At 36.6% G+C, this 20073-nt stretch overlaps 1 protein-coding gene across 6 annotated transcripts in view; it reads left to right on the forward strand.

Annotated features, from left to right (window-relative positions):
* Nucleotides 1–4223: 4223 nt before the first annotated feature.
* LOC139970919 (dynein axonemal heavy chain 6-like) overlaps nucleotides 4224–20073 on the forward strand; it is a 71853-nt gene continuing 56003 nt past the window's right edge. For 3 of the 6 annotated variants that reach the window (XM_071976987.1, XM_071976989.1, XM_071976992.1), the window contains exons 1-19: nucleotides 4231–4398; nucleotides 6272–6727; nucleotides 7498–7646; nucleotides 7995–8317; nucleotides 8829–8968; nucleotides 9312–9347; nucleotides 11237–11404; nucleotides 12218–12330; nucleotides 12805–12867; nucleotides 13580–13847; nucleotides 14390–14537; nucleotides 15045–15296; nucleotides 16085–16245; nucleotides 17045–17175; nucleotides 17828–17949; nucleotides 18192–18315; nucleotides 18586–18701; nucleotides 19185–19408; nucleotides 19865–19987. In XM_071976987.1, the coding sequence (XP_071833088.1) occupies nucleotides 6302–6727; nucleotides 7498–7646; nucleotides 7995–8317; nucleotides 8829–8968; nucleotides 9312–9347; nucleotides 11237–11404; nucleotides 12218–12330; nucleotides 12805–12867; nucleotides 13580–13847; nucleotides 14390–14537; nucleotides 15045–15296; nucleotides 16085–16245; nucleotides 17045–17175; nucleotides 17828–17949; nucleotides 18192–18315; nucleotides 18586–18701; nucleotides 19185–19408; nucleotides 19865–19987 (3087 nt within the window). In that variant the 5' untranslated portion in view covers nucleotides 4231–4398; nucleotides 6272–6301. Of the gene's footprint in view, nucleotides 4399–6271; nucleotides 6728–7497; nucleotides 7647–7994; nucleotides 8318–8828; nucleotides 8969–9311; nucleotides 9348–11236; nucleotides 11405–12217; nucleotides 12331–12804; nucleotides 12868–13579; nucleotides 13848–14389; nucleotides 14538–15044; nucleotides 15297–16084; nucleotides 16246–17044; nucleotides 17176–17827; nucleotides 17950–18191; nucleotides 18316–18585; nucleotides 18702–19184; nucleotides 19409–19864; nucleotides 19988–20073 lie in introns of all 6 variants that reach the window. The other 3 variants (XM_071976988.1, XM_071976990.1, XM_071976991.1) reach the window with 3 other exon arrangements.

Raw genomic sequence — 20073 nt, forward strand, 5'->3', positions numbered from 1 at the left:
GGTCCAAAGAGTGCTTGACCAATTAAAATGACAACTAAATAATCACTTATTAAATTAGTGTAACGGGACAACGAATGAAAACCATTTGGCTCCTAATCAAGACCAGCACGCCTTGGACCACCCAACCAATGAGTCATATGAACTCTACAGACATTGTAGAAGGGTACCGTAATGCGTCTTGCCCGGTCCAAAGAGTGCTTGACCAATTAAAATGACCACTAAATCATTACTTCTTTAATGAGTGTAACGGGGACCACGAACACGCTCTGGGCCCTAATCCATGCAGCACGCCTTGGATCACCAAACCATTGGGTAACATGAACTCTAATGACATTGTAGAAGAGTACCATAATGCGTCTTGCCCAGTCCAAAGAGTGCTTGACCGATTTAAATTACCACTAAATCATTACTTCTTTAATGAGTGTTACGGGACCTTGAAAAAGCTTAATGTTTTAGTTCTATACGTGTTTATATCAGAAAATTTCCATTGTACCTCCGTTTGTGTTTACTCTCTTTCTTTTAAGTTTGTTATTTGAGATATCGTTATGTAGAAAACACTTAGATTCGTCGGGTATGAAGTACTTATATCAAGCTCTACTCAATTATTAGCTTAAGAACCGGTATGCTGAGACTTATGCCATGGCGAAATACTTAAGCTCTGATATTAATAGCCTACGTCACATTTTCTTTGATTAATGTCTGGAATAACCACCACAAAATCCTCTAGTTTCACCATTGTTAAAAAAACATTTCCGGGTTTTCGACCTGTATTTAGTGTAACAGCCTCAACCCACCTCCCCAGACCTTTGCTGGCGCATATTGGCTGACATGCGCCGGCCAAAACACTTCATTTCCCTCCCTTAGCGAGCTCCCCTAGTTCACCCTTTGTTAAAAACATTTCCGCGTTTTCGACCTGCATTTAGTATTAAAAAAGGCTACACCCCTCCCGCACCCCCTCGTGGCGCATATTGGCTGAAATACGCTCAGAAAACATCTTCACCGTGCCTAGTTTCTCTTGTTTCGCCATTGTAAAAAACAAGTCCGCGTTTTCGACCGGCTTTTAGTAAAATAAATTATTTTACCCCATCCCTTCTTGGCGCATTACAGCTGAAATGCGCCAAAACACTTTTTCACCCTCCCTTGACAAACTCCCCTAGTTCCGCCTTTGTTAAAAACATTTCCGCGTTTTCGACCTGTATTTAGTGTAAAAGCCTCAAACCACATCCCCACACCTTTGCTGGCGCATATTGGCTGAAATGCGCCGGCCAAAAACACTTCATTTCCCTCCCTTGGCAAACTCCTCTAGTTCCGCCTTTGTTAAAAACATTTCCGTGTTTGCGACCTGCATTTAGGGGAAAAGCCTACAACTCCATCACCTTCCTGGCGCATATTGACTGAAATGCGCCGAAAACTCTTCACCCTCCGCCTTGACAAATCCTCTAGTTTCGCCATTCATTGTGTACAAAAACATTTCCGCGTTTGCGACCTGCATTTAGTATAAAAAAAAAAAAACCTTAGCCCTTTCCCACCCCTCCTGGCGCATATTGGCTGAAATGCGCTCAAAAAACGTCTTTATCCTCCCTTGACAAAATAATCTAACTCGTCCATTGTAAAAGTACGATTTCCGCGTTTTCGACCTACATTTACTGAAATAGCTTTAAACCCGCACCCCTTTTTGGCGAATATAGGCTGAAATGCGCCCAAAAAAAAGACTTTGTCACCCTCCCTTGACAAATTCCTCTCGTTTCCGCGGTTTCCGCGTTTTCGACCTTGCTATATAGCAAGGTCGATAACGCGGAAACCGCGGAAACCGTTGATATCGAACCCGGTATCTCTATTACCGAACCCGGTTTATCGATTTCCGCGGTTTCCGCGGTTTCCGCGTTTCCGCGTTATCGACCTGGCCGTATCATCACGGAAAGTAATACTTATACATGTGTGCACATGTAGAAAGTGTGGTTCGGTCATTGAAATTGTCGGTGCATTGAAATCAAGGCCGACAGAAATTAGGTCAATTCTTCCATGACGTATGCTTGAACGTTCAAATACCCTGACCTCAATCTTAGAACAAAAATCACTTTTTGATATACGTAAATTTGATATTCGCCAGTTGAGCAGTTTGACCCCAATTACAATCATCTGCATAGCCTGGAGTCCATATTCGGCGAAAAGAAAAATAATAAAGCACTTGGGCGATACCATGATGTTTTGGAAAATTGACCTTTATTTTGATTGCGAAATACAAGGGAGGGCTATAGCGCTTAATTACTCCGAGATGTAGTGCGTGAGTATCATAGAAATTAAATCAAACAGCTCCCATTGACTTTGTGTTAGCTCCGTGAGGGGTTGCAAATGTCCAAATGCCCCAGTTCCCAAACCCCAACGGTATGGTAGCCTACTCATACTTCATAAACGACTAGGGGGTACATTTGAAATTCGGGCCTGGCCTTAGTTTGGGTCAAATCCTTTTTTTCCCCATGACGCACGCGTGCGTAGTGGATTGGTTCCAGGCCCGCGCGCGCGGGCCCGGAACCAAATGCAAGAAATGCTAATACTGCTTTAGACTTGGAAAAAATCAAAGGACTCACATTGACTTTGTGTTAGCTCCGTGAGGGGTTGCAATTTGCAAATTTCCAAAGCACCCAGTTACAAATCTCCCATATGTAAGTGTGTAAGTTCTTGAAGACATAATCTAACCAAGCTTTAATTATAGTGACAAATCGTTCTCTTTGAGAAGGGACAAAACCGGAGAACGTATGTCTTTTGGTACATTGCGGCACGGAAACTACATTGGGAATGTTTTTAATATTTGCACTATTATAGAGGAAACGTACAATCAAGCGGCGAACGATGAACTCAGAATTAAAAGATAGAATAATTTATTCACCTTTCCAGGCTCAAAAAAAAATAGGAATTGGAATCCAGTAACATAAATCCACCAGTTGTACAACTCACATCATTTTACCTCAATTAATACATATCTTTGTTGCTGCGGCGTATTTTTATTTGATATGAAATGAACAGATCTTTATATACTTTAATGAATTGTTACTGACATTGCTATGAGAGGACCGTAACTAATATAACTAAACACAAGTTAAACACTGCTTAGCTGCAGGTCCTCCGTAAAGCATGTGCTGGTTTTTGCATCACATTATAAACCTATTATCCAAAACGCTGGGGGGTATCATCGGAGCCACCCGCGACTCATTGTTGCCTGCTGGTGAAGCAAGCCTTGGACAAGGAATGAAACATGCAGTACTGTTAATACTTCAGAGTTGTGCGTTGAGCAGACGGTCGACTGCATGGAAGTTAATTACTAACGATCAAAAGTTGTTATATCTCATATCCCTACCTGTATTGTATAGGGAGATGAGAGATCACCCCGGCAAGATCAGAAAATGTGAGGAAGTGAGTGCAAGCCTAGGTAATCTTTGTAGTGCTAAAAGTTAGTTTAAAATGATGGGCAAAAAAGTGGAAAATTTCATAATAATTTTATCACTTTTAATAGTGTGATTCTGGAGTCAGGACTCCCAGCTTAATTTTCTTCAGTGTATGGTTCACAAAATAATGTAGTCATGTTAACGTCAACGGTATTGCCAGATTGCATAGCTAAGAATTGTTTTTTCATTTGAAATCAATGTTTGCTGGCGATGAGATATGCAACTATCACATATATACGTATCTAGTTACTGAAACTTGCTTGTAAGGTGCATATCAAATACTATCCATGTATCCGCCTTCTCAAGGTTGCTAGTGTCAGCGGTGTATATGCGTTTCGGCATGTATTACATAGTCGTCATTTTTATTCGTTCTTCTGCTTCATCCGCGATAAGAAAAATCATCAAGATCTCACGTCCTTAGTCACATTTCACATTAATAGTAACATCTTCGGTAACACACCATATTCTGGTCTGCTACTCAGTCATTTCTTAGAATTATCTCGATTGTGTAAGTAGATCCTCAGTATAGATTCGGAGGGGGCAGGGAAGCTATTAAAATTGGGGGAAGGAGAGAGCAGAAAACCGTGTTAATACAGATATCTCAGCAATTAAAAAATTTAGCTTTCTTCATCTCACTGGTATAGTCCCAGTATGAAATCCTTTGATCCATGGATTTTTGCCCACATTGTAAATCCAAACCAAATTTTTCTCTTAACAGTGATTTACTTATTCTGCTATAGCCTTTTATAATAGTTCTATGAGTTAACTTTTTAAATGCATGATGGGATACCGTTGTCAAGACGCTACTGTCTACATCATTCACGACCAATTTTCCGAAACTGGTACACAAAAAGTATTTCAGCGCTAAAAAATTGAAAGCACTATCATTTCATGCAATTATCATTAAAATGGAGGATAACCGTAACTATATAGACCATCAATGGGTTATTTGCGGGTATGTTCGACTTTACCCTTTACGTTAAAATAGGCCTAACGTTGTAGGCCTTACAGTTAGGCTAGTCAGTACCTGACTAACATTACAAACTTACACTGTTGGTTATTCAGTGAACGAAGTTGGTCCAATCCTCACTTGTGGAGTTTCTAATATTCCGAAGAACAAAAGTGGTCGTAAGAAAACAGTTTTTTTGTAAATATGCTACGGCATTTTCCAGACCATAGCCTAGTTTACATGAAGTTCATTCAATGAAATAGCCTAACAAAACAACTTACTGCCCAATGTTTCTCATAACAAGTTTACAATTGTTGGATTTTTGAGGTTTTCAGCCTTCAGTTAACATTAGGCCTTGTCCTGGGATCACAAATGAGTTTTCTCTCCATAAAAATCACAGAGAAATAAATAGTGTTATTGACCAAAATACTAGTAGCATGGTCACTTTGAAGTTCGGACACCTAAGCCTTAAAACACCCCAAAACTATATCTTCTGGTCTAAATCACCTGAAAATATACTTGATATGGTGGGAGAATTGTGTTATATTACGATACACGGCCAAACTTTCTTTCCTGCAAACTGTTTTCACGTTGTATTCCAAGAAGATTCTTCGTGATTGTGGAACGGGTATTTCTTTGCTAGAGCATTGCGAAGTTAGGACACCCAATCCACAGTGTGGCGCTGGTGATAAAATTGGTGGCGCAGTTGCTCTTTCAGTAATTATAACAGACTTCATAGATCTCTGTCATTTCATTGACAAATATGTTAGTACTTTCTTGCACACGGGTCGTTTTGGAGAGAAAATAACTGTAGCTTCGTACTTTTTGGTGAAATTTGGCTCTTCCTGTAGGAATGTCATGGTGAAATCGTGTATTTCTTAGGGGTGTCCGAACTTCGCAATACTGACTATACTACATTACTTGCTAGGTAACAGCAAATTGCTGTTTAGGTTGTTGCGGAAAGCTGTTTGGAGTGTTGTTGATGATGGTGGATGGAGTCTATAACTTTTAGCAAAACAGTATGTGTGACAATTTTAGCAAATGATCTTCTTTATACAAGCACATATATGTAAGTTGTAACATAATACATGTGAAGTTGCAAGTTGCAAAGGCGATAGAGATACTGCCCTCATGAAAACAAATTTTATTTTTTAACAATACTGTACATGCCATAAAAAGGGAGTACGTGCTTGCATAATGAAATCTTATGAAAAATATTTTTATAGGGAAGTTAGGAAATGATACTCTTATTCGCAGTTGATGATTTTTCAGGCATTGTGATATTTTTCTTAAATAAGGGCTTTTTTAAAGCATTTTCGGTGCAAATTGCCCGTCGCCCCCGTATTTTTTGAGCACTTACCCAAGTTGAGCTTCCAGTAGGAGATGCCATGAAATTAAAAAGGAAAAGATAGATCTTACTAGGGTCTATCCAAAGAGGAGTACAATAATGTAAAATACATGAAAAGGAATAACCAACATTGTTATATTAATGCTTGCTCATTGAAACAATATGGATCACAAGAGACAAAAAGGTCTTGCTATGGTATGATATTAGCAGTCTGTACATTTATCTTTTGCAGTACAGTCAGATTAGCTTTGTACTGTACAGAAACTATGTACATTAATTGCTGTAAGTAGCACCTTTATCCAAAAGGCACAACTCTCTCGGATATCATGATGATATTATCAGTTGAATCTTGTTCCATAGAGCACCACCCCCTACCAAGTTTCGCTGTGACATTTGTAAGCTTACTACACAAAAAAGGGAATAACATGTCTATGTCTATTTAGTCATATTTTCTACATTATGAAATCAAGATGGTATAGTCTACAACTGGTAAATGAAAATACTATTGTCTCATTTTTCTTACACTTACAGAGTTTAGCTCAATGTGAAATAGCAAACTAAATGGATTCTTCCCCAGTGAAGTCTCCTGGCTTGGAATATCATGGTCCAGATTTACCTTTGGATCATGAAGTTCCTTCCAGCGAATATGACAGTGACCCATTCCTTTACTTGAACCAACCATATGACAATGACAGGTCAGCGAAGAGTGCACCAGCTGCCTTCCATGATTCCTCGCATGATGGCGTCACTGGCCCACCTCCAACAAGAGCTTCCCCAAAGGGGGACCTCAGTTCTTCAAACCAAGAAAGCAGCCGCCCTAAAACTGTTAAATTCAGTTCATCACCGGATTATATTCAACCCAATAGTGCAGCACATAGGAAAGGACTTGACCTGAAATCAAGGCTCTATGATAGAGCTCAAGATTCCCAGGTTTTGAAGATGATGCGTCCTTCTTCATCAAATGTGACCAATGTCAAAGCTAAGCAGGTGTGTTGTTTTGCTTACGATCCATAAATATATGTTCTCTTATCTTTGAAAGAAAAGAAAACATACCTTTACATTGCAAGTGTAAAAGATATTGTACGATAAGACTTCTCACCCCCCCCCCCCCCTCCATCAAACCTTCATCCTCCCACTCCTTCATTCCCAACCAGACCTGCACTAATGTTGAAGTACCAGTACATATATGTAGCTGTGCAAATATCAAAAGTGAGGTCAAATAGGGTCTGAAATGTTAGATGCCAATGGAAACAAATACATCTTGGTGAAGGTATTAGTGAGGGGAGGGGGAGGGGGGGCTTTAAATTTTGTGTAAAATGCAGTAGAGAACACTGGGACACACATTGGCCTATCTTAAAGTATTGTTTTCATTTTATGTTTTACTGTCTGTTTTGGGGGATCGACCTGTCCAGAACAAAGATGGATGAGGGAGTTGGCGGGAGGGGGGGAGGGGGTGGATATAACTCCAGTGGCTGTGAAACTAGTTTTGCACATGATGCGATGTCATCAGAGAGAATGAATGCTAAGATACTAAAAGATCGCAAGCATCCTTTGTACTTACATATGTGTAACTTGCTTTCTAACTATGCAGAGATGTTTCTTTGTTAAGTAGACAACTCAAGGTTTATTATCATAAAACATCCTGTATGTGCATTAAACCAACCCTTCCTTTAGTATAAAAAGCATTTATCAGCAGGGGATATTCACTTTAACTTGGTTATTGTAGAGGTATGTATTTCTTCTCTCTCACTTTTCAGAATTCAGTTCTTCCTCCCATTCCAAGGCCTCCAGAAGGACCCAAAGCAAGTACATTAAGGACGACAATGTTCAAGAAAGATTATCAAAGAATAAAACTGCGACGCAAGAGTAGCAATGCAGAAATGGCAGAGAAAAAGACCATGAGAAAGTAAGCCAAAACATCTGAAAATGTTGACTCTGTTTATGTCCATCTAAAACAGGTGACATCATTTGTTTCGTAGAATTGTCATCGAATTGTCACCATTATCACATGGTACCACCCGTTGAATTGGCGTCACTGTAAGTAAGATGAAACTCACAGAAAATGACATCACTGATCATATTGTAGAGAGCAAAGATTACATTTATGTTAAGAAGAAAATATGATTGGCCAACAAAACAGTTTCCTAATCACTTATCAATTATCACTGGCCGGGGAAAATGAAAAGAGACAGTCCGTTAGATTTGAACCCTGTTTAAGTTGAAAGTCAATATTTTCGTTCTCTTGTTTGTTAAGTGACAGTCATAAAGATGATGATGGCAGCATTGCTAATCAAGAGATCAAGAGAAAGTTATCAACATCTCAGACAGAAGGCGGTGGGGCGGAGACACACTCCGAAGCAGAGGACACCTCCACCATCTTAAATGAATGTGAAGAGGAGTCTACTGTAGTTGCTCCCGTCTCTCCTCTCATGCAAGCTATCAAGAAAGAGTTCTCTCCCGATCCTTCAGTCATATCAGAAACGAGCGAAGCCATCCCTCCCACTCCGATGGGGTCACGTAGCATGGATTCCAGACTTGTGCTAGCCTACACTAGCACAAACAAATTTGATGTTGCCGGTAACTACAAGCATTTACTTTTTAATTTCCAGTGTCCTCGATTTCATTTAAGCTGGTCGAAACAAACTTCCCCAGTAATTAGAATTATTCTCGTAGTCTCTTAATTTTTCTATTAGGTAACATTATAAAGCCCTCAGACTAGTACATGTATATGGCATGTAAGAAAATTGTACACAAATCTGCTATTTATCAGATAAACTGCTCTACTTGCATACTATTCTTCTTCCCTTTTCAGTATTACTGAAGGTACATTCATTCTGCAACCTTTAGCATGTGGTAAACAACTTGTTTTCATCGACTGAACGTAACCAATATTTTCTCAAGCAATGGTCTCACCTAACAAAACAATCCTTTGCATTTGTATGTTATGAATATCACTTAGAACATGTACCCTCGCTATTGTGTGTAGTCTTATCATAATAATAATAATTTTAATTTATTTGAAATAACTAACAATTTAGCTTCAGTTAAAGCTGCAATGTTTAACTTGATACTCTGTGTCTGTCTCTAGTACCAGCTGTGGATAGCATCACATACCACATCAGGAAGATGAGACAGAAGATCGGATTAGTGGTCGAGCTTCCTCGTCACGGGCCCGGAGTGAAGGAAGACATGATTGGCATCGAAGAAAGACTCTTAGAGCCAGCACGAGTAAGTCTAAAGGGTTTTTTTCAGCACTTGAGAAGTTTTAGAGTTTATGACAAAATTTGTCAATTTTTTTTCATTGCAGATTTATTACTAGATATCAGAACATATGAAGTGCACAGCTTTGGCACACATTTTAGTCCCTTGAGTTTTCAGTGTTTGTGCCAATTAATGTATACTATTGACAAACAGATATCAAATGTATTTGACCATATCAATTATAATAATTATCATAATAAATTATATATAATGCACACATATATATATTTACACTGAGACTAACAGTCACAAAATAAGTTATCAAATAACACAGTAACATGGTATCGATCTTTATTTGCTATGATCTTAGAGTGAAAATGTGACAGTCACTGGAAAGAGCAAGAAGGTAACATGAATTGATTTTGCTTACTTATTTTTCCCGCTTCTCTCTGTCTATAACTGAGGTAGTTATCGTGTGCTTTTCCACTGTTCATTTAGTTTCCATCAGAGATATTCAATAGGGCTATTAGTCCAAAGGTCATCAGGTTAGCTACTGTACCAAAAATGCTAGAAAGTCAAATAATTGTCAATCATGCTAGAAATCCAACAAGCATTTCACTATCATCCTCAAGCAACATCTCCTCCGTGATACGTTTATTTGATTGCTTTAATATTCATCACTCTCCCCGCATAATTTGAAGGATCGAGAAACTCCACAAAACCAGCCACCAAGCTGATTTTTAGCATGCTATAACTTCCTATCAATGTTGATACCTCTAACTGGTCATCGATATAGACACCAAATGTGCTAGCAAGTCAGCTTCTGGTCGATCATGCTAGAAATCAACAAACATTTCAACCTCGAGCAGTGTCTTCTCCTTGATGTGTTTATTTCAGTGCTTTAATATTCATCAGTCTCCTCGCATAATTTGAAGAATCAAGAAACTCCACAAAACCAGCCACCTAGCTGATTTTTAGCATGCTATAACTTCCTATCAATGTTGATACCTCTAACCTTAGGTATCTTAGATAAATGCATTTGAAGTGCTCTCTCTATCTCTCTCTCTCTCCTTTTCTTTTATTTGACTGCTGTGACAGCTGAAGCCACTTTAATAATACAACAATAACATTTTTGTCATAATGTTTTACAAAGTCTCTATACATACAGAAGCTTTTATGGAGTAGTAGGTAGATTCCTGTTAGCTTCTATTAGTAAATAACAAACTGTGGCTATTGTAACCTCTTCTTCCATCCTGCAGTGATTTCTCTCATCTTTATTATTTAATGTTTGAGTTTGCTGTGAATACATTGATTCATCACTCTTGCCACCTGACTTTAGGATATGTAACACTACTACTAATGAAGCAGTTGCATCTCTATAATATTATATATACATATATTATATATATTACACACATACATATGTTTGTTCTAGCCTAACCTGTACATTGTATTACAGAATTTACACTTTTATGATTGGCCTAGGTTACTTTGCCATTCAAGGTGGTGCTATAAATGAAGAGTTCACCTTCGTGATAATTATTGCCATCAGTCTTAAACAGAAAGCTGAATATATTTGAGCATTGTTCCCCCCAACCCTACCCACCCCCTTACAAAATGTGGGGGGAAAATGGAAGGAAAACAGTAATTATATTGTAAATATAGTGTATAATCAAATGTCTTTGATGCTGAAAATGTTTAGTTTGTCTTTGTACAATTTTAATGGAATGGTACTAGAATTACACAGTGAATGTCTCACCAACTTACAGTGTAAGAGAGACAACAAAACCATCTAAAAGATGGAACCATCTGTAAAGAAAGACCTATCAGTTTGTTCTTCTGTTGCATTTTGAAGAACAGTTTTCTTTCAGGATAAATTGAACTGCTGTTCATTTCTGTGAAAAGCTCTGCATCTAAAGGTAGATGATTGGTGCATTTTGCTTTCAAATTATCAATGTGTTAATTGTGTGAAGAAGATGGCAGCTGAGACAGGCTCTTGCTGTGGTCATTGGTAACAAGTACTGAGCCTACTGGATGGTTGATTGGGCAATGCCTATGACACTTGTTATCTCTTTTTTGCAACATGGTGCTGGCTTGATAAATACACTTAGTTTCTGCTAAAGCCATTTATTTCAATGATTCGATCTCATCAGTAGTTGTAAGAGAAAACTAATAATTCATAAATTTATAATTTACTTTATTAAGACCAATTTGAGAGTATGAACCTTGAACGCATTGGAAATAACATGTGAAACATTGCTCGATTAAACTAATAAATATTTTGTTTTTTTGCAGAAATATATCAACCAGTTTGAGGACTCTGGTCAGTTTTTGTACGCATTACCGCGTGATCGCTTCAACCCTCGGGCTCGTTACAACCCATACAGTCTGCAAGTTGTGTCTGCCCAGAAGGCTAAGGAGGCAGGGTGCTACTTCACAGCTAGTGCTCATTCAGTTACTTTAGTAAGTGAAAAACATTACAATGTCTTAACATAATATCAATGAATGAAGACAGGGATTATATTTATTATAACAAATTTAGTCAGTGGGCCTTGTTTTATCACCGAAAGTGTCCAGTTGTAGCGTTTTAAAGGACTCTGTTACAAACTTCCAATATTGGTCGTTTTAGTAACTGAAAATTTCTATTGACTGAAAATTTCAGACTTGCACAGCAATGTGTAAGTAACTACTAATTTGTTCAATTCACTCAAGATTATCTTCTCACATTTACACAAACATTCCATTAATTAATTAATTATACCCAGTGCATGTGATATGCACTAGAGGCACACTTCTCAAACTTAAGGGCCGATACTCAAAAATTGTATCTCCAAGCTTTACCGGAGGGTTGAAAGCCCAGCAGTGGAAAAGGAAAAAGTTTATTGAAAAGCAGCGTTTCCGATAGAATCTGACCGTTACCTTCTCCCTTTTACACCTTGCTTTGTTCTCAAGGTTTGATAAATGTATCAATTGCAATCAAATCAGTCAGTGTGCATTAGAATCATAGAACATTAGGGAGTGCATATCAGCTGATTTTAGACCTTTAAAATTTATGGGTTCTGACAAGCCTAGGGAAATTACAATACAGTTTGTCAAAGAAAAAGTTTAGAAGCCAGGACACCAGAGGAAACAAGGTTTATATGTGAAAGTTAATGACCATGAGGAGAAGAAGAAGATGAGCAATCGCCAAGAAAAGCATCGCAATGATGAGGGAAATGATACTGTCAATTTCCTGGAGTAAGGAACGATGATACCTTTTCTCTCTTTAACACACAGAGAGTAGATAACCCAAACGGAGAGTATGATGAACTTACTCCCACAATGCAATGGCTGTCTGAAAGAAGAGTCTTCCATGCCCTGTTTGAGATGAAGGTTTTCCAGCAATTTAGGTAAACTTATTTTTTATTTTAAAAAGTCGAGGAAATTTTTACACTCAAAACATCTGGAATTTTTAATTTTTCTTTTTCTTTGCTGCCTCTTAATTGACTTACAGGAAACTGTTATCAATTTTAATGTTAAGGTCATTTGCTAAACAAAATTGTTGTTGCAGGTTCATAATTTTCTTTACTTTGTGTTATAAAAGAAATAAAAATGCTGACTGTTTTGTGATTATTTTCAATGAAAATGTGAAATTACATCATGTTTTTTCATTATCATCAGGATATGGAAGGCATTTAACAATTGACTTACATTTAATTGACTTTAATGGACTTACAGAAAACTTTTATCATGTTCAATTTCAATGTTAAGGTCATTTGCTAAAAAAAATTTTGTTGCAGGTTCATAATTTTCTTTACTTTGTGTTATAAAAGAAATAAAAAAATGCTAACTGTTTTGTGATTATGCTTTTCCATGGTCATCAGGATATGGAAAGCATTTAACATTTGGAAGAATGTTGTCAGAGCTACCAAGAAGTCAGATAGCAAGTAAGTATTTAACTCAAATCACCTGTTGAATATTCATTGAAATTAATCTGTTGTTCGGTGATGTTGTTCATTTAATTTACTTACCTTTCTAATGTTCAGTGAAAATATCAATTTTTATTATTATTATTATTATTATAGCAAATTGTTTGTTACATCGCTTTATTTTTCATTTATAATATTACTCCCCTGTTGAATATTCATTGAAGTTTTAATTAATGTTGTTATGTATCTATTTTAATTTACTTACCTGTCTAATGTTCAGAGAAAATATAAATTTTTATTATAATTGTAGCAAATTGTTTGTTATATCGCTTTATTTTTCATTTATAATATTACTCCCCTGTTGAATATTCATTGAAGTTTTAATTAATGTTGGTATGTGCCCATTTTAATTACTTGCCTGTCTAATGTCCAGAGAAAATATAAATTGTTAATGCTATTATAGAAAATATCTTGTTTATGATACCTCATGATTATTCATTTATAATATTAGACAGTATTTAACAAATATTGTCAATTATTATATTGACAAGAATACTGGCTGCTTTCTAGTTACAAATATTTGAAAAGCTTGCAGGGAACTATTACTTTTTGGTACCAAAGAAAGACTAGGACATAATGAAGAGCTGTCCATTCTGAAAAAGAGTTAAAGGAATATATTGGGAAATAGTTCGTTTTATTTTTACAACTCAACGATCTTTCTACTTTTCAGGATGATAATGAACACAGAATTATTCACAGCGAATGAAATTCTCCAGCGCTGCATGTTACACATTAGGACCCAGTGTGAGCTAGCCTGCAGTAGTGCAGATGGTAGAGGGGTTGGGGACAAGGCCATCTCTCTAGTCCATGTGGACCCCCACTTAACCACAACCCTGGATGACTTTTGTAAGCTCCAGGCTGAGAAGTGTGATGCTACATTCTTACAGCTAAACAGGATGAGAGACAAAATCGTGAAAATAACCTTTGAGTGTTGCAAGGTGAGCTCTTCTCGTAATTCATCAGATCGCAATTCAGGAGTGACAGAGGTTGCCAAAAACTTAAATTTCTTTTATTTAAGTATCCATTTTACCCCCTCCATTCCCCCCTCCCCCCCAAACTATGTCACCATTTTTGTCTTCATTATCTATTGTGTCTTAACCTTCATTTTTATTTCTACATTTCATAATGTGATTGCTATCAACATTAGTGATTATAATAATAATAATGTTACTATTATTATAGTGCTAATAAATATAACTTCAGGTAAAGGCACAGTGTTACTATAGTATATGTATGTAAAGACTTGTACACCATATGAGTTACTCATTTAGGCATATGAGTTGCTCATATAGGCATATGAATTCTCGTATTAGTAAGCAGCCTAGCTAGTCCTTTTATTATGCAGAGGTGTGCTAATACTGTAATTAACATCAACTCTGGTTCAGACTTTCAAGTTATCAACAGATATTTTTTCTTTGCTGTTGAAATCTTTTTTTAGGGGGGCTGTTGAAATCTTTTTCTCTTGGCTATTTTTATTTAGAAAGTTGCAGAAATGGAAGGAATCAAACACCCAATTGCACCAAACATGGGACCTTTGACCAAGAAAGTCCAACCTTTGGCAGACAAATTACAGAGAGAAGGTGGAACAGATAGCACAAAAAGTAAGTCTATAACAGATAGCACAAAAAGTAAGTCTATAAAATATTCTTCTGTCGACGAAAAGGTTTTCAAGATTTGAGTTTCTACTATACACGTAAATCATGAGTTTTACCAATTAAATAGCATCTTTGCCTTTTGAAATAGTTAGACGATGACATCTTTAAATTTAGTTTGCTTAAAGTTACATATGTTAGTTTGAAATACCAGCAGTATTGAAGTATTGATTATTCCATTACATACCTAGGACTTGATGTTTCTTATTATTTATTCAGAAGTATTTGGGTACTTTGCTCCTGCAGCGCTTCTGAGCAGGTTTTTTTAACTAGATGAAAGCACTTTACAAATTCTTATATTATTATTTATCATTATTATTGCCGAAGATCATCTTTGCCTTTGAGATTGTGAAATATTTAGCCAATACAATATAGATATATATATATATATATATATATATATATATATATATCAGTTTTCGATCATTTTTAACCGTTTGTAAATCCGAATTGTATACAGTTTGTGCAATTTTCTGTCAACAGAATCGGGTCCCAGCTACACACAGATCGCCGAGTGGCGTCAAATTCTTGGCAGACTGTCGCGATATCTCAGAACAGTGGACTACATCATCCTAAACATGCTTCACAGATTAGTTAAGACTGCAGTCAAAGACCTGCATGAATATTTACAGATCTCTGTAGACACTGCACAGGAGCTCAAAGGGATCGACCAGGACTCCTCAGACTCGGATGACAGCGAGGCCGATAGTCTGGTAGCTCCACGGCGAACAGGAGGTAACTGATATAATAATAAAATAGTACTAATATAGCGCTTTCATCAGCAACGCAGCTCGAAGCGCTTTACAGGAATTGAAACAATTAATATACAGGAAACATTTAAAATACAGGAAATATTCAAAAGCAAATAGTAGAAAAATATCGCCTCAAACTTATACACCATACACCATAAAACCTATAATAGGATAGAGAAAATACATTCAAGCTATGGTGATACAAAAAATACTGTACAGTTCAAACATCAAAGGCAATTCTAAAATAATATATATATGTATGTTAAGATTTATCTCATGAATTTATTTTTCATCTTTGTATGTGGATCGATTCGTATGAACCTCATCAATGATATATAGAACGGTGATACGTAAGAGGCTTCTGTTTCAAAATTGCAGTGAGAGAACCATGCGTGCTATATGACTCTGTAGAAGAAGTTTATTTCTTTTAATCAAGAAGCCTTTTACAGCATTTGCATGGAAATTTCACTAGTTTAATACTTGTGTAAAAGTAAGTTGGCCTAACGTTTCGATCCAAGCCGGATCTTCTTCAGAGGCTAAATGACAAGTAACAGTAACAAAAGGGACAAAAACACACAGAGTACAGACAGGTTAATGAGCATTGTGAACACAAAGAGATAGATGTAAAGGGATTAGTAGACAAGGGATTAGTAGTTTAATACTTGCGTGAATCTGGTGAGAAATGGTGAATTGTTTTATATTTCTACATTCATGGATTATATATATATATATATATACAGTTGTTTTAATTGGTGTTTTGTCTGCTAACAGGTTTTAAGAGGAGGACTGGACCGGTCTTTTCTGAAAGTAGCCCTGGCTCATCGAGGGCTCCCTCTGGACATCCTAAGCATGCGACGGAAGAAGAAAAAAATATCCCGCATTATGATTTTGATAAAGTAGAGACAACCTCAGAGGCTGTTGACATTGATGAGGTATGATTCGTAGTAAAAGGGACAAAACATTACTTTTCTCGTGGGGGTAGTGTAGTTTGATGAAATTCATTGTAATTATAAAACTGAGTAAAGCAATTTGTGCAATACATTTAAAAGAATGTGACAGTTATTAGTAACAGCAAGTGAAGTTGTTTTATACTTTCTTCTGTTACTTTGGTTAGCTGGATTGCTTGTAAACCTACCAGTTTGATAATACTGTGGGCCGATGTAAGATGTGTTTAGGGGTGGAGGGACAAAATATTGAATAAAGGGGGTTGTGAGATGTGGGATAGATATTTGTGTTTGATAATATTATGAAATTAGTCCATTCTTTTGCAACATGCGCTAATGTTGGGTAAATAAGGTCAGGCCAACGCTAATAACTCTACTGATAATGATAGTATTACCTTTCGTTCATGGATACATTGATTGATAAATGAAAAATCAAATAACTGATGTGTCATTGATTGAGACAGCTATTTCAACATTTTGCTAGACAATAAGGGCAGTGCTTTGGGTTTTGCGGGAGTATAACATCCAGTTTTTTTACTCTCGATTGCACTCACTTGCAAACCTTGAGTTTTAAAACTGATTTTGTAGAGCAATTGTCAGATCATAACACCTTTAAAAAAAGTTCGGACTGTCTGTTAAGAAAGAGCACAAATTGTTTCGCCCTGAATAGCTCTATGGTTATTGTAACTTGGGATGAGCTGTAAAGAAAATTTCCAATATGTTATGGGACGATAATAGTTCATTCTATTAAAGTTACACATACTACGTTTGCATGTTTCACCTCAAGGTCCTGGAGGGAATTAAACGGCAAGAAATCGTCGAGATGCCTCCTGACCCGATATTTGAAGCCCAACTCGTACTGAATGTTGTACCTCTCTCAAGGCCACCGACGGGACGACCTCTATCAAAGTTGAAAGGGTAATAAAAACACAAGTAGAGCATAATCCTTGAACCTTATAGTTACTAATATGGTGACTTAGTAGACAGTGGTTTTAATAACAGATTTTGATGCACTAAGCAGAAATATTTTGTGGTTGTTTGTTTTTGTTAAATTATTAAGTACATCGTTAGTGTGAACTCATCAGTGTAATATATTTAAGGAGAGATAAGTGTTGTACTGAGGACGTTAGCATGTTTTACACACAGTTATCCATGTTGCATTATATACAGACTATAAGGCAGGTAAATACATTATTTACATGTGTGCAGTGTAATAAAGGTCAATTTTCTTGAATTGATTAAACCAACAATAACAGCTACAGAAACCAAACAACTTAATTGCATAAGCACATAGATAGTCAAAGGAAATACAGCAATAGATTATATTAATATGACAAAACTTGCGTTTTGGAAAGAATTTTGGTAAAGGAAAATGCATCGTAACACAAGGATTTGTTGTTTGAATAATCCGTTGCTCATGGGAAAGTGTGGTTTACCATCTTTGTTACCATTATTGTTTCTCATCTTCATTCTAGTTTTCATTTTTTTTTTAAACTGTTCAGATGTAGGAATTTTTTAAGAGCTTGGATGATCTACCAAGAGCTATAAATTATTGATGATTTTGTTGTAGATTAAAGAAAAAACAGAACCCTGATTCCGAGAGTAAATCACCTTCTCCTTCTGGTAAGAAGTATGTAACATTTGCAGGAGAAGAGCAGTTGTCAAGCAGCAGCGAAGATGAAGAAGAAGATGGTAAGAGAACAGTTAATACAGAAACAATTTTGGGGGGTGGGAAGGGGGGTGGGGGATTGTAAGGAAATTTTATCTCTCTTCATATGTGAGGAGGGGAACACTGAACTTTTTATGTTATAAAAAAAAAAGGAAAGTTGATTTTAGAGTAAACTTCATAGCATATCAGATTGATGTAGGTTCATGTGTCATCAGAGATGATGCCCTTGCTGCTCTTGATTACATCTCTTCTCTTCTTCATCCAGATGAAGAGGGCAAAGGTGAGAGGGAGGAGGAGGAGGATTCAGAAGGCTATGTATCTGAAGAAGAAGGCAAACTGGTGGTGCATCAGGAAAAACAAAAAGGGCAGCAACTGAGCAAAACAGATGAGTAAGTAACTTGTTCTCAAAAGCAAACATTCTTACTTTTCATGCAAAACAGATAACTCTGGTCTTATGTTATGGTTGTTGAAGCTTTGGCTTGGCTTCAGTCTTATATTGTATTCAATGTGAAATCAATATTTATGCCATGACATTTTTGTTTAAGTGAAACAGCAAAGTAATGGAAATTAATTAAATAAGTAAGTTGATAATCAATTAATTGGTTAATTCTTTTGTTCGTTTGTTCAATCATTCGTTCGTTTAAACTTCCTTTCTCTAGACCAGACGATGAACAGGTTGAGAACCCAAATAAAGTATCGGTGACTCTGTCGCCCTCCAAGTCTCAATTTCTCTCCAAGATTAGAGGCATCATTGCTGGATTTGAACACACAGTTGGTGAGTAAACCCAAAGATGCTAGAAGAGCCAATGTTGATGCCAGTTTGTTTTCATTGGGGCGGGGGGGGGCAGAAGCGGATGGGAGGGGGATTGGGGTGTATGATTTTAGGAAGAATGAGTTCGTCAATGATACAATAGCCAAGTTGTTTTTCTTACCTATAGTTCAAGTTTTCTGATTTCGCTTGCAATCTCAGATTTTGGTTCTTTGTTTATAATATAATTATGATGATATTTTTTTCAAGCTTAAATATTTTTGTGAATAGCCATTTACTTTTCTTCTTTCTAATATTTTTGTAATTTATTTAATTATTAGCTTACATTGCTGCTTCTCTGCATTGAGTATTAAGGCTGCTTTTTATGTATATTTTATGAAATTTCTTCAAGATTTAAAAAAGGGCAGAATTTGTCTGAATTTTCATATCGTTGCAAGCTTCTATTTATGCCTTGGTTCACGTTTTTTGTTATATTTTACGTTCCTAAAGGTCAGTTTAGCGCTCTCCAGAGGGATCATTATCTGTCTGTGTTTTGGTCACCGCCTCGCTATGACCTGAAACTCTCATCAGCCAGAGAGGAAGAGGAGGGGCAGGTGATACCCTGGCCTGATATAGAATTACTCTTTGGCAAAGATGAGGAATACATGAGCATGGTCCAAAATGTACTCAAACTGGTGGCAGAGAATATGGAATCTGTTGAGCAGTACACACAGGTATACTTTCATTCTATAATAATTGTTTGAATTGGAGATGTTGGAGTCGCATGAGTGTAGTAGATAAGCCAACTGTGTTCCTCGTAAATGAAGTTTTTGCAAACTCAAAAATCTAATTTACTAAAGATTTCATGCAATTAACTACAAGAGTGTAAAAGTGAAAGTAAAGCCTTTAATCATAATGTAATATTGCCATGGTGATATCACAGGTCACCTTTTTTTGTGATTGATATCCAAATAATTATTTGATAATAATTAGTTAATAATATCTTAAAATATTAAGAGACAATCAAGAGTGATAGATAATGCTGCAGATAGCTTTGAACCCATGGCCAATATTTTTATTATTTAAAGAAATGGAGGTTATTTTTTATTTGGTAATAATCAAAAAGTAATATTACTCTCTTGAATCAATTATTAGCCAACAGAAAGCTTATTGAGCCTTTTCTTTTACAGAACTTTGAGGAATACTGTGAGATGGTGGATCAGGCTCGTCGAGTCGACGTTGAGCATTCGATGAACCAGAGGGAATGGAGCACAGAAGAGTTTCACCAAGTCTTATTAGCTCACACTGACATGGTAAATATAATATCTCACACTGAGATGGTAAATATAATACCTCACACTGACATGGTAAATATAATATCTCACACTGACATGGTTAA

This window comes from Apostichopus japonicus, chromosome 8 (assembly GCF_037975245.1).
Source record: "Apostichopus japonicus isolate 1M-3 chromosome 8, ASM3797524v1, whole genome shotgun sequence".
NCBI classification, from domain to species: domain Eukaryota; kingdom Metazoa; phylum Echinodermata; class Holothuroidea; order Aspidochirotida; family Stichopodidae; genus Apostichopus; species Apostichopus japonicus.